General features: G+C 37.9%; 1 protein-coding gene across 5 annotated transcripts in view; it reads right to left on the bottom strand.

The window, feature by feature from the left end:
- Positions 1–5094: 5094 nt before the first annotated feature.
- UBQLN1 (ubiquilin 1) overlaps positions 5095–15599 on the bottom strand; it is a 29554-nt gene continuing 19049 nt past the window's right edge. The window contains exons 4-11 of one of the 5 annotated variants that reach the window (XM_051642843.1): positions 14691–14953; positions 13703–13861; positions 12811–13051; positions 12165–12307; positions 11025–11108; positions 8903–9018; positions 8415–8583; positions 5095–5478 (exon numbers count right to left, since the gene is read on the bottom strand). In XM_051642843.1, the coding sequence (XP_051498803.1) occupies positions 5464–5478; positions 8415–8583; positions 8903–9018; positions 11025–11108; positions 12165–12307; positions 12811–13051; positions 13703–13861; positions 14691–14953 (1190 nt within the window). In that variant the 3' untranslated portion in view covers positions 5095–5463. The other 4 variants (XM_051642840.1, XM_051642837.1, XM_051642842.1 and 1 more) reach the window with 4 other exon arrangements.

The raw sequence follows: 15599 nt of genomic DNA, 5'->3' as shown, positions 1-15599 counted from the left end.
TACTGGCTCTGAAGCTGCATCTTTCAAGTATGAACTGTACCCACTGATGAAGTGCAGCAGAGAGCAAGACAGTCAGTGATCTAAGATACTTCTTTCTGGCTTGGTAGACATTTCTTCCTTTTAGAAAAGCTAACTTCCACAGCTGGACCCTCTCCTTCACTTCCCTTTTCTGGTGCTTTGGTCTTCGCCTCAGCCCATCTCCAGTCTAAGATATGCTTATGGATAGGTATTCATACAACTGCTTTAAAGCTTAGTATCAAACTATTTCTAATACACATTTTTCACATCAGAAAATTCCAAATCTCCAATCAGTTACCAAACTCACAGAATTTAAGGTTAAAATCCTTTTTTATTGCTAAAGTTTTTTAAAAATTTCTTTATGCCTTCTGACACAAGCGGTGCCTTTTAATGAAAACTGCAGTCGTTTCTGTAAGAAAGACTCGAGCCACATCTGAATGGAGTCATCCCCATGTGCCATTGCACATGGATTTTTAGTGTGTCATGCAAGTTGTTTATTTCTAGGATAAGTGATTAACTTCTTCAGAAGAAAACCTCATGTTTCAAAGCATCTTTGGTGTAATTTTTACCTGGACACTTGTTGAAAAATGTTTGCCTTGGATCTCATTCTATATGAGTAGTAAGGGCTTTATGGTTTACTGAACAAACTAATGTGCTTAGATTGGTGCCATAAATGGGTGTTATCTTCCCGAACATGGGCATTTGTAAAGATTTGGGATTTTAGCCATTAACTGACCAACCCAGAAGTGGTCTTTCCATGTTTGCTTGTGACATGGAGAGAGAACACCGGGCAGTTACGAGTTGTAGTCTGCTGCTGCACACTACAGCAGCACTAGAAAAAATGCTTCCTCTGAATTCAGAGCCTGTTTGTTTTCAGAGCCAAGGTGCAAGCTTCAGACCCAGAGGGAAAGTGCAAGAGACAGGCAGGTCTAGCTGATTCTTAACACCTTCAAATTTCAGAGACTAGGCACCTCTTCAGACCAAGTGACTCATCAGAAGGGTGAAAGTTAGTTTAGTAGCTGTGAAAAATCAAATAAATGGCACCCCCTTGTGGGACCCCTGCTTTTAATGAAGTCTTCATATTTTCCCAATACACCATTGCACAAAGAGCTCTTCTGATATACCCATTTTAAAATTAAGATTTATGCTTACTTTTTTCAGACACAATGAAACTTCTGCAAAACTGTACAGTGACAGGAAAGCAGCTGCATCCTGTCACAAACAGATGATCAGACCTTTAAATAAATAAAAAATATCAGGCAACATTTACATAATATTAAGTCCCAAAAGGTGGGACTTAAATTTTCAGATCTGCTTTGTTACCTTTTATAGCATGCTTATGAAGTGTCTGGCACTAACAGAAAATTGTACCCAACACTCAAAAAGCATTCCCTCTTAGGAAAGAAAAGCACCTTAGGTTTTGGAAGTCTTTTCTAAACAAAATAGTATGTTCTTACTTAACAGGCAGTTAATGCTTCAAATTAGGTCAGGGATTTCTCATTTGCTCCAATGACAGGAATATTGCCTTCCCTTAAACCTTACAGTTTGCCTTTTGCTTTTACTTCCAAGCAATGCAAAGCATTTCCACAGTTCAAATGATTGTGAAAGGACAACAAAGCAACCATTTAAATTAATATGCTATTAATCTTGTGAATGATAAGGTGCAGTTTCCACTACTAGAGTTCAATACTTTAGTCTTACATTCTAATGCCCTGTGCTTGAAGATTCTAATTCCCACTTAACCCTCCATTAAAACAAGACACCTCAGTACCTCCTCTCTCCCAGCCTCCACATTACCTAGACATTATCAGCCCCTGAAGCTGGTCTTTTTGCAGACCTAGTGTTCATGAGAAACTAATTTCTAAGAAGGGACAGCTGACAGTAAGTGGATGAACATGCTAAGATATTAAACGTTACACCATTTTTTTTCAGACTGCTGATCTGATTATAATGCATTTCTCTCTCAGAAGAGAAAGGAGATTGCCTCTATGTTGGCTCCATCCCAGAGGGAAAGATACAGCTGAAAAAAACATATCACAGAACTTGCCCACCTCAACAAACAAGTATAAACCAAGAAGCCATTACTTTCACTGGAAAGTGTAGGTGAAATCTTCAGGAACACTTCTTACGGATGCCTTCCCTCTAAATTCTGAATCACAGAATTGTCAGGAGTCAGAAGGGACCTCTAGAGATGACCTCATCCAACCCCCCTGCTAAAGCAAGATCCCCTACAGCACATGACACAGGACTGCATCTAGGTGGGTCTTGAATATCTCCAGACAAGGAGACTCCACACCCACCCCAGGCAGCCTGTTGCAGTGCTCCATCACCCTCACCATAAAGTTTTTCCTCATATTCCAGCTTGTGCCCATTGCCCCTTGTCACTGGAAACTACTGAAGAGTCTGGCTCCATCCACCTTGCACCCACCCTTGAGATACTTAAAGGCAATAAGATCTCCCTTCTCCAGGCTAAACAGTGCCAGTTCTCTCAGCCTTTCCTCATAACAGAGATGCTCCAATCCCCCAGTCATCTTTGTTGCCCTCCACTGGACTCTCTCCAGTAGCTCGCTGTCTCTCTTGAACTGGGAAGCCCAGAACTGGATGCAGTATTTCAGATGTGGCCTCACCAGGGCAGAGTAGAGGGGGAGGATGTCCTCTCTTGACCTGCTGGCCACACTCTTCCTTATGCACCCCAGGATTCCATTTGCCTTCATGGCAGTAAGGGCACATTGATGGCTCATGGATCATTTACTATCTACCAGGACTCCCAGATCCTTCTCCTCGGATCTGCTTTTCAGCAGCTCCACCCCTAACCTATATTGGTGCATGGAGTTCTTTTTCCACAGGTGCAGGACTGTACACCTGCCCTTGTTGAACCTCATTAGGTTCTTCTCTGCCCTCCAGCCTGTCCAGGTCACACTGGGTGGCAGCACAGCCCTCTGGAGTGTCACCACCCCTCCCAGTTCGGTATCTTCAGTGAACCTGCTGACTATACACTCTGTCTCCTTTTCCAGGTCATTGATGAGTATCTTGAACAAGACCAAACTGAGTACTGACCCCTGGGGGACACCACTGGTTACTGGCCTCCAACTCGACCCTGCCCCATTAATCACAGCCCTCTGAGTTCTGTCACACAGCCAGCTCTCCATCCACATCACTGTCCACTCTTCTAGCCCACACTCCCTCCATTTCCCAGTGAAGATTCTATGGGAGACAGTGTCAAAAGCTCCTCCTTGCTTATTTAGAAAAGGTTACAAGACTCCTGGGAAAATCTTCATTAGCTCTACCTGAATTTATTTATTTTTCTCAGGACAGAACCAGGTTTGTGTACTTAGCTGGACAGAATTGTTGCAATTTACTAGTTTGTAAACTTTTGCCACAGTACCATATAGCTCAACTTCAAAAACATAAAACCAAGAGAATTCAACCACTTCCTTTACAAAACTAGCCCTCTTGCTCTCACATTCCCAGCTGTACTGTCACAGCATTTGATTTGAATGTACACATTTTAAACCTTTTAAACGGCATCTACCAGTTCACTCTTCCATGATTTCCAGGTTTTTCTTTTAGCAGCAGTTACTTTCTCTAGCAATAGTTTGATAATCAAGCAAAGCAGTTTTGTAGAGAAACCTATCAGATCATTTGGTCCAATGTAGGGGAAAAGAATAAAGTAGGAAAATAGAGACAAGCTTGAGGCACACATGCCCTTTTTCTGGTCCAAAATGCAAGCAGCAGATTTCAAATACAAGTGCTCAAAACAAGTGCTCAAATACAAGTAATGAAAGCTAAAAGATGACTTCTGAAAGAAGAGGTAGATGGTGCTTCTGAATAATGAATTTTGAAGAGGGAGAAGAAACAGGGCAATAAGTGGTACTATGGGAAGGGCACAAAACCAGGAACATTTTAGTACGCTATTAAGCCAACAAGTATGATATTCCTTTTATTGTTGAAGATGCAATAAAACATCTACCCTAACTATAAACCTAGATGCACTTACTGTGCTTTCTCACAGACTTGATTTCCTCCTATGCAAAAGATGGCAGTGTTTTACCACAAGACAGTTTGTAACGGTTGCTACCAGTTGACAACAGTTACTGATAATTATCAATTGTATCACAAAGGAAACATAACTCAAGGGCTCATGGTAGAATTTAGGTCAAGCTTTACCTTTTCTTGAATTGCAGTAAAATTTTACTTAACATATAGTGTCTCTTAGTTTGTAACATGCAACTGAAACACATTGTTTGAAGTGTTCATGCTAGTTAGATTCAATGTTTTAGCGTCTTGGTAAAGCTTGGCAAAAATCACTCCCTCACCTCACCCTTCCCCCTTCAGTTGACAGCAGCCTTTTTTGGGTGCTATGGATTATATTCTCAAGACCTGCCACCTTCTGACAGATGAGGAGTCTTATGTCTTTAAAGCAAGGTCTCAGTAAGGCATACTGTCAGGTCAAGTCAAATTAATTACTGTGAAGATTCTAATAAATAGTCATCGTGGAAATAACTGTAAAAAGGTAGACTATTATACAGAAACTACTTGTTATCTCTATCACTTCCCTGTCACAGCCTTGTCCTCAGTGCAATGAAAGCTACCCACCCAGTAGAAGTCACTGTGAAGGTATGGCAATGGGTCTGATCATTGCTTAGGAAATAAAAATAGTAGTTTTGTACCCTAACTGTAGGTATTTTTGAAGGTTTTGGTTATATTAGTGTTACTGATAGTTTATATTTTAATTTACTCCTGTTTATTTCACAATCTATGCTGTTTCATCAATGAAACTCTTACCCAAAGGCAGAGGCCACCAATCAGAAGATTTTCTTTAACATTTCGCAGTCCCCAACACATCAGCAGTATTTGACAAATTTACTTACCCAAAAGTAAGAGACAAGGTAACCAGACAGTGAGTGAAATTTCTCTTCTGTCATAAGAATACAACAGTTACTGCCAACGAAATGGCATCCATGGTTTTGCCAAAAAATTTCACTATAAGCTGAAGTGTGCTCAACTTCTTCCTTTATATCACATTATCATTTTGCTTTGTCAAATTGATTAAAAATTTTGAGTTAAAATGAGTAATTTAAAACCATTTGCAAATAATTATTTTTTAGAGCAAAGTTAATTTACACTTGTACCATCAAAACAAAAAGACTGTTCAAACCAAGTGTTCAAAAGCAATACAGGAATTCAGTGAGCATGCTCACGACTATACTGACATGAAAGACCAATAAAAGGCATATGTGATTCAATAACACACAAAGCGATGCCTTTTATTCTGCTACCCCCACTTTATCTAAACCAGTAGTCTTCCAACATCACATGCCTCCCACTTTGTTCTCTCCACCTCACAATTCAAGAGTCGTTTACTGATCTTAGTCCAGAGTTGGTGAATAATCCCAGAGCTCACACTCAAATGCCAGCTCTTGAATTGGTCAGTCATCTTGAATTCTAGGTAATCATCAACTGCAAACACAAGGAGACATGGCGCTTAAAGATTTTTTTAATTCATTTATTACCTGTGCACAAGAGAAGTAACTACCAATAAAAACTTAAAAGATATACAGTTATTTTTACATGGTGGTTAAAAGCAATTAAGAGTATCACATGACCATGAATTGAAATGTTTCCAATTACAAATCAGAATTCATGTTAGGATCTCAACAGAACAGGCCAAAAAGCATTAGAAGCAGGTCCAGAGCACAAAGCAGTGCCCCTTTAATTTGCACAATGGTAAAGGTAATTTACAGTTAATCTTTGTGAATATTGAGACAATGTAATAATGCAAGTTTCTGTACAGTCAGATGTAAAAAGATAACCAGAACAGTAATTCTAGTATATTTTAACTGAACTTGCTTAACTACTTTTGCTGAGATGATTACCAAAGATTTTGGAAGATCCTACACCAAAACCAGGTCTTAATTACTTGGGTTTTTTCCTTACTTTTAGCATTGCTTGCAATCTCATCCTATTGCAATGTGTCAATCTCTAGAAATGAGCTGTCTCCATTGTATATATATTGTGTTTATACTTTATACAAATTAAAGCAAAAAAAGAAAGATTACTTAAGTGGTAAAAATCTTACAGCACTTTGCTAGCAAAAAAAAAGTACATGCCAAAAACCACAATAAGCAGTATTGGTACCCACGAATTGTAGCTTCAATTAATTTGCTTCCTTTTTAATTTTTATTCTACATAAATTACTACAGAAGGCTAATGTTTAAGAAGTAAATAAACTGGACAATTGTAGGTCTGACAAAACCCGTTCACCCAACTGTGAAAGCTGATATTGTTAAAAAAAAAAAAGAAATCACAAATAATGCAGAGCAAAAGAAGTGTGATGCATGCAACAAGAGTGAAAATGCACTGATTCTGTTTGAAAACTACTGCACTCCACCTTAAAATGCATCAGACCAATTTTAGTTCGAGTAAGACAATCCAAAGAGTCAGAATGAAATAAAGCAAATATTTTAAAGATTTAAGAGCTGTTATCAAAAATAAATTATATTTTTTCAAGTTAAAGAAACACTGCTATGAAGGCTGAGAGCCAAGCAGCCTTTCAATAGCTGCATTGATGTCTCCTCCTGTTGCTATTAGAGCTTGTAAGTTTGCTTCACGGTTCAGAAAGCCCATTGCACTCAGCTGCTCCAGTTGTTGCTGAAATCTAATTTCTGGATTTTGCAACTGCTAAAAACAAAATTTCAAGCTATAAAAGCCTAACACACATTTATCAAAGTATAGGATAAAAACATAGTTGGTTCTGCACCACTCTCCATCTTTATTGATTTCTGACTACATCACTTTTAAGATCCTCAAACTATATGATGAGATAAATTAAATTTGCAATTGAATTTTAACAAGTGAGAGAACCTTCATATCTTACATAATATTCTTGAACTACAGGCAAAGCTGCTTGTTTGACAAAAAATAATTAAAATTAAACAGGGTAAATTTATGTCCCATGAACAATTTATTAAAGATGTGCATATAGGTATTTTTTAAAATTAAACAGAACTCAAGGTAGTATCATGGAACAGCAAGGATTATGATCATGTCACTCTCAGCAATGCCTAGAGCCTTTTTTTTCCTGGCCATAAAAATCACCTCTTTTTTAGTGCTCCAAGTATTGTTGACTAAAACTACAAAAATTCTAATTGTTAGAAAGGTTCAGTCTAAGGTAAACTGACAGTTGTGCTTTACGGGATGATCCTGCTCACAAAAACGCATGGCAATATTTTGCGTCTTTTCAGTGGCTGATCTTCAGTTCAGAGGCATTTTCTAGTCAGAACAGTTATCAGAAAATAATACGCGGGAATAATCCTGAGAAGTCACTTTTTTCAATCAATGAGTTGATTTAGATACCAACACAAAACTTGTGTGGCTAATGCGAGTTCTCCTTTTGTTCAGTTCAACAGTTCCATACATCAAAGAGATTACTACCAGTATTTAAAATCTGCATATGGTTCCAAACCAATACAATGTCAAGATGTAAGATTAACTTTAAAAACCATCCCCCACTACCCACTCGCCCCAAGCAAAGCTAAACAGAATTTTGACTCAGTATGTAAGATTTGACAGCATAAGCCAAAAATGTATGAGAATATGGTTCTGCAAAGTGGCACCCACCAAGATGGGTTAGTGGTTCAACAAGAGAAAGAAGCTGTCAGATCTGCAAGCTGAATTCATGCTGTGGCCAAGAGGCAGAAAAAGCAGGAATGCCCTTTTCCACCAGCAGCCTGCCGTTACTTTGTACCATAGTGTAAAGCTGCTGTTTAACACAGCACTCTTGAGAGTTAGCAGCATGTATCCTTTGAAGCCAGTCTTGCTCACCACCCTACAGCTACCCATCAAGCTGCAAGCTTTGCTGGACTTCTGGAGCTCTATGCAAAGCCTTGATCACACTCAGTATGTTAAAAAAATTCACTTGCAGTCTGGACCAGCAGGATGTCAGTGAAGCCATCCAGCAAACTTAGGCTTCAAATAACCAGGGTGCGGCTATTCCAAACTTAGGACAGGGGCTTAGTCACAGCTAGAGAGCAACAGCCAGCAATACAGTAAAAAAAACACAGAGGTAATGGTATTCAACATGCTTAATTTTTTTCTCTTGCCTGAGCCCACACTTCACTTGCCAGGGAACTTTACCACCTCAATCTGTATCAATCTTCCCAAGCATTGCAGAAATTCAAGGGTATAAAAACCAACTGCTCAGAGGACACTTTTACTCAAATTTGGTGTTTTTTCAGCATTTACTCACACAGCTGCAACACTACTTTTAAGCCTCTTCTTCTCTGCCTTGACCAGAAGTATCCAGGGAATTCTCCCCTCAGCCTCCCTTCTAGCAGCATACTATGAAAAAAAAAAGTAATAATAAAACAAATCTAGAATATAGTGATGTACTTTACCTGAGTATTTGCACCAGCAAGTGCCTGCAACATTTGCTGGACAAACTGCTGGTGACCAGGTTCAGCAGTTCCTGATGCTGGACTTGTATTTTCACTAGGAACAGAACTAGGTATAGTGGACCCTGTAGGAGCTCCAGTGCTTCCCAATCCACCTACACCAGGACTGAATCTGCATAAATTACAGAAAAAGAAATACACCACTTGAATAATAAATACTAGCTTGTCTCTTCTCATTATTTAATTACCAAGTAAATATCCTGCCAAAGAGGGGAGGACAATTTAAGTAAAGCAATAAGACAAAGATGAGAGTCATCACTGTTTAAAAGTTCGTGGCAGGCAACAATATGACAAATTATAAAAGCTTATTTAAACTAAAAAAAAGCAGAAGGAAGACTCTATAGTAAAAACTAGAGTAAATGTGTTGAAAAAGAATGAACAACATAACAGAAGAGAAAATTCAAGTTTAAATCTGCAAAACCAATCCTTACCCTGGTATAAGCCCCGGTGCTTCTGTTGCTAGTGTCTGCAAGCCCTGCTGAATTTGTAGCAAAGCCTGCATTGCTCTAGGGTTTGACATAGCTGATAACGTGTCAGGATTCTGCATCTAAGAAAGGAGAGAAACTCTTAACCATATGCAGGTGTTCAAAGTTAATCTTTGTCACTAGATGTTTTATAGAATCCCACATAATTTCAGAACTTGTTTTTCAACTTTATATTTGAATATTTACATGAAAATATTCTTTTTTGAGAAAACTTTCATAGGAGGTCATCAATGAACTCTCTAGATGCAGACAAAGCCTTTCAAACAAGAAGTACACAAGGAAAAAGTATTTTTTGTTATCTCTTCTAGCAGACCACACCATCTTTCAAAGCCATAGGACTGTATTATACCACATTATTCCAGAGGTAGTCTCCTGTATTATACTACTGGTAAGCAACAATGCTGAACACAATGTAACTTGACTAACAGATGTGCAAGAAAAAAACCTACACGTTTATTTCCCCTAACTAATTTCAGACCACAGGAGTTTGATCATGAATATTTCTGCCTGTCTTCATACCTGTAGTGCCCTCAACCTAGAGAACTGCAAATACACTACAAAGCACACTAGCAAGCATATGCATAACATTCAAGTGATCTCCCTCTACTGTGACTTCAATTAAAAACTGGCTTTCATAGCCACAGGTAATTTAAAAGGCAAGTCCTTTTCATTTTTGAAATTAAATGTCCAGAAACCTGACTACTGTAGATACAAAACCAAAACTAATGGCTTATGCTTGCCTCTGCTTCAAGATGCCACACATAAGTGAAGAATGTGTTTCAGTCACAAGTGACACAGTCTTGATAGTCAGACCTACTTCAAATAGTAGACGGACTACTAATCTTAGCAGCCTTCACTTGGAAACTAGATCTAATTCCTTCTGCTCCAAAAATGTATTGGATTCATATAGAAATGCACAGATTAAGGTCAAATTTCCTCTGCTGCAGAGCAGAATTGCAGAATACAACATGAAAAACTGGTCTGAAATATGGGTGCATAACAAGACTTAGGTACAGCAAGTTGTTAGTATTCTACATTCGTCTTCCTGATAGCTAAGTCAGAGAATAACTAAATGTTTAGGTGGCCAAGTTTCCTCAAATTTTTAAGAGGAAAACATTATGAATTGCCTAAAGAAAACTGGTGCAACTACTTTAAGAAAATATTTAAATCCTGACTTACTGTCCAAATTTTGGATCTGTTTTACAGAAATGGTGGCCCAACAATTCTTAGAGCACTTACTTCACCCAGATCTTGTCTACATTAATGTTACTAATTCTAGATTTTAAGTAGCACAAATTCTTTTCTACCTCTGCTGGGCAATTGCCCTTTATTGAAAAAGATGCCTTCCATATGTACAGGAACATTCCATGGCTTCTGTCACCAACTCCCATAATATAAACAAATGCCATGAGCTGCAATGTTGTCAACATTCTGAGAATACACAGGTATTTCTCCACTTAATTCACCTGCTAATGCTGCTGATCATCTGACCTGACATACTGAATAGCACAGAAAACTAGCTGTGCAGATAAACCACAGGGCGATACAGACAAAAGGAGATGCTCAAAGGAAACAAATTATTCCTCCTGTGCCTTCGTTGAAACAATTTGAACCGTTTATTCTGAACACTGAACTTGCTACTGTAATTCATGCATGCAATAATTTTACTCATACAACCACCTGCATGCAATCAGATCTTGGCAACACACACTTACTCTGATTCATAAGGACTGCCTAATGATGGAACCCAAGCACTATTGTCCTCTGTTCCTAAATCTTGCTTGCTCCTATTTAGAGAGCACAGTACTACTACATATTGTAGCAGCAAAATGCTGTTAAAAGGGGAAGACGGCCTCAGGACACCACTTATGAGCAAAAAGCTTCAGAATCCAGTTCTTTTTTATTAGCTAATAACTTGGGTCTTTCAATGTGCAGCATAATATCTTTACCAAATACTTAAGGCAGGCTTGGAGCACGTGAAAAGCATAGTGAAACTTTATTCTAGTAGTGAGTATTGAAATTATTGCTAATTGATTTGCATTTATTAACAGCTTGTATCTCATCTTACTTGCTGAAGAAAAGTAGGAAGTTGTTGTCTCATTTGTTCTTGAAGTTGAGGATTTCCAGCAAATAAAGGATTATTCAACATCATCTATGGGATTAAAAATATTTACCTTCAAAGACCAAGCAGTAAGAACTACAGAGGGAGTTTTAAGACAAGTAGTGACAGGGAAATAGTCTATGAAAATAACCTCACATAATAATAATAAATCTACTTCTCCTTTGGCCAGAATTTGTTATGAACCAACAGCCTAAACACATTGCAGGGGTCGACTGGGTTTTGCTTTTGTTTTTGTTGCTGTTTCGTTCTGTTCAGTGTTGATTTTTTTAAGTTAATGCATTGCCAGATACCTGCCATGACAACTTCACTTGTATTACAAGAAAATAATTTTCTGCTCAGCCTCCATGACAGATCGAAGTGACAGTTTCCCTGTAAACATCACCCAAAGTCAAGGATATTTTCCAAGTGAATATTTAATACTGAAAAAATATATGTTTTTTAAAAAAATCTCTGTCCAGGATTTGACTTTGGATATTACAGCTTTAAGTAAAATTCAAAAGAACTTCTACGATACCATTCATAAACAGTATCTGCACTTTTACAGTGAGCGTGGGTCACAAAAGAGAAATTAAAACCAGAAGAGCATGTAGATATGACACCAACTCCAGTCCCTATGCTTCCTCCTCCTGAGCTAGAGGAGGCATTTCTTAACTGGCACATCTAGCTTAATTTACAACCAAATATTAATTTTGTCTAATTGGTCCTAGTGCTGGATCAAAAATTTAGGACTGTATAAAATGCACACAAACTTCTAAGTTATTTTAGATGCATGCTTGGCATAATGTCCAACTACAAACTGAAAAATCTCACTGCAACAAATTGTTAAATGTACGTAGGTAGTAACTCCAGGGAGTTCGGCATTAACATTAAAATCTAGGCGGTTGACTAGAGACAACTGTTGGGATGTTGGCACAAGTGAAAATTTAACTACATCATAAACTCATCTCTCGGGGTTGTGGGTTGTTTTGTTTGCTTGTTTTATTTTTGTTTTGGGATTTGGTTTTTTGTTTTTCTGTATATGTTTTTTTTTGTGGTTTTGTATGTCTTTAACTTCAATACACACATTACTGCACCAAACACGTTTACCTGTACTGCAAGATCAGGATTCTGGCTTAATGACTGCATCATGCTTCTCATATAGGGTGCAGACAACATATTCTGCATAAGTTGTGGGTTTTCTGTTATCTGCTGTAATAGGCTCTGCATTCCTGGTGTGTTGAACATGCCAGCTTAAAAAAAGTAAAAGGCCACTTTAGTAGACATCCTGACTATCATCAGACAGATTAGACTCCCTAAAACCACAATATAACCACTTGGTTTCTGAGAGTTTTATTCTTTGAAGCACACTTCAATGTGGTTCTGCTTACAGACCCATCTGCTCTAGAAGCTAAGGCAGAGGCTGTAACCAACAAGCATTCCCATCAAGTACCTATATTATTAGCTATTTTCACAGTTGCCTTTAAACCAAAAAGATACTATCATTCATTTAAAGATTACTGACCTTTCATTATTTTAAGGCAATACACAAGTACTATTACCACTCCCAGTTTACTTTTCATGTTTGTCCTTCCTACAGAGGACTTGGATACTAGTCAAATGTTCTACAAAAGTAGATAAAAGTAAATAGCAATTAATACTCTGATGCAAAAAAAAAATCTCTTTCCAGTGAAAGAATCATTTCAGTAAACTCTCAAGTATGTGCAAATATATACAATTGTAATAACAAACACACCTCCTACTCCAGGTCCCAAATTTGGTACAGTTGAGCTCTGTCCCGAGCTGCCAGAGGTGCTATTTCCAGCACTACTACTGCCATCGTTCTCACCACTGGTGCTGGTACTTGTGGCAGTTTGCGAGCTGGACTGAGGGGCCCAGGGATTTGGTAGAGGATCTCTATTTTCTGTACGAGATGGCTGACTGTCCCCTCCTGGTGATGCATTGCTTACCAGAGAAGCAAATGGGTTACCTCCAAACTACAAAGCAAGGAAAACAAACATGAACCATCTACTAAAGTCAACCATTTGAAAATCTGTTATAAATGGTAAGATACCTTTCCAAAATTACACCTAAAGATAAATGGTGATGGCTTTTGATCAGTTATCAGTTGTACTCACCATTCTACAGTAATTCACTGTAAGTACTCTGAAAAGATGCTAATGTTGAGAGACACCAGCACCTCAAAAAAACCTGCATCACATTTATTTTTTAAAGTAGTGATGCTGCTACACTGGTATTTCATTCACAGTAAGATCTTGCAAACTGGTTTCCAACTTCAAAGGTTTTTTTTCTTCCCATCTTAGGTTCCAAGTGACTACACACACTCTTAAAAAACATTCCTGGACCTCAAAATGCTAAGGCAAAGATTTAAAGGAATTCAAATGTAAGTAATACAGAAATTCATTAACTTTAAAACAGCTTCTCAAACTCACAAAGTGGTTTCTGTATTTCTTCAAGCCTAGAAGAGCACAGAAGTTTTAGAGGTCTTTCCTCTAAAGAAGAAAGAGTCACATAGTAACTTCAAGCTTCAATACATGCTTTGCCAGGTTCACATCTGGAAATTTACGTTACATGTTTTTATTTTTAAAAAATGTTTACTTCCAGTGGTGTTTGCAATCTTTTCTCACCTGTTCCTGTGCTGCATTCAACATAGGCTCCTGAATATCTGTATACATACGTCGCAAGGCGTTGTATCCACCTGGTATACTTTCAAGGTTACTCAAGGCTCGGTCTTGGTTTCGCATCATTTCTTGCATCATTGCAGGGTTTCTAGCAAGTTCTAGAGTCTAGGGAAGTGGAACATTTAATCTGTATTAATAAGAAATCCATTCTTAAGTGAAAACATCAGTATTTGGCAATATGTCAGTTATTGCTGTCTAACCCAGTTCAAAATTATGATTAAGCCAAATCAAGAAGTCAGCTTAGTGGGACTCAACAGAATTAGATATTTAGATATTTATAGACATGCTGCCACAAATGTCACTATTGTGATGGGGTCAGGAAGGACTGGCTAAACAGAAGAAAAAGCTTGAATAAACTATTATTTTCCATCTTCATTTTTTTCAATACAATATACTCCTACTATTTCTAACATCATTACGACAGGCAGCCTATAATAGGAACTTTAAAATACCTACATTTTCAAAAGCATCTATTTGGTTTTTGATACCTTCTGCCACACAGCGTATCCTCCATACAATCTAACTTTAAAAGCACTTAGAAGTACCCATAGTTAGATAAAATGATAATGTGCAGTATTTTGGAGAACCACTACTTTCAGTAAACTCATTGTTGGCTAAACAGGTTTCAAGCATACATAAGGACATCCAACTCTGACCTCAGATGATATGACTACAGTCTTCAGTATCTTTTTAAACTATGCTGCAGATTTTTTCCATTATCAGTCTGTATCAGTATCTATAGATATTGTTTATTAGACATTAACAACTAGAAATACAAACAATAGTTGCCTATAGCAACTTTCGTGGAATTTTTTTAAAGCCTAAATACTTGAAGAATGTTGAAGCATTCAACTAAGCACATCGAATTCCTGCTCTGTTGTTCACAGTTACAGCATAACCAAAGCTCTTGAACTTAAGAGATCCTTCTACATACCTGTCTCATTATATCTGGATTATTCAGCATGTGGCTAATTTCTGGATTTCTCTGTATCAGTTGCTGCATTTGAGGATTAGCCATAATTAACTGCCTCATTAGGTCAGGATTTGAAAGCATGCTCTGCACAAATGGATTTTCCATTATCTGAACCATCATTTCTGGGTTGGACATAAGCTGCCGTTGCATCTGACTCTGCAACTCTGAAAAGTTTGATGTATTTAAGCCCAGGCTACTCAGACCGGCCAAACCTCCAAGGCCACCTTTAAGAGGATGAAAAAAAATAAAAATTACTTTCACCATCTCATATACTTCTGAACACATCCAGATTCTAAATACAAAATACTTGGAACATATCCCACACTTCAAAGCAACAAAAAGAAATGGAAAGTCCATCCTTGCAAGGCTGTCAAGGTGTTATCCACTAAGAATTTGCTTCTTTAAATAACAAAACTTCTAACTAAAAATCCAACTAACTGCATCTGAAAATAACTTGACACCATTTTAGCAGCTTTTCTTCTCATTTTCCACAGCTAAGGTACAAGAGGTAAGTTTTGGGACCTTATGTCCCATGCTGTTGTGTCCATGCGCCCACCCCCCACAACACTTTCCAATGCGTTTATAGCAATGATTTATCTGTGTCCTCTTGATTGGAAGAGACCAAGAGAGATGTTTCCATATGACTCATATTTCCTATTCTAATTAAAAGTAGACCTCCTCTTCTTACTAGTGCATCAATAACTAATTATGCTTTGAATTCCCCTCCTCTGCCAAGTCCAAACAAAACATTTAAGAACATACTAGTCAGTCTGAAGATCAGTTTACACCTAAAAGAGCAACTGCCTACTGTGGTTATCTTCTCCAAATCTATTTCTTCCTCACCCCAAAAAGAAAGTAAGTTAAAAAGAA

Source organism: Apus apus, chromosome Z (assembly GCF_020740795.1).
Source record: "Apus apus isolate bApuApu2 chromosome Z, bApuApu2.pri.cur, whole genome shotgun sequence".
Classification (NCBI taxonomy): domain Eukaryota; kingdom Metazoa; phylum Chordata; class Aves; order Apodiformes; family Apodidae; genus Apus; species Apus apus.
The sequence above is the reverse complement of the archived record's forward strand: the minus strand, read 5'-3'. Positions and strand labels throughout refer to the sequence as shown.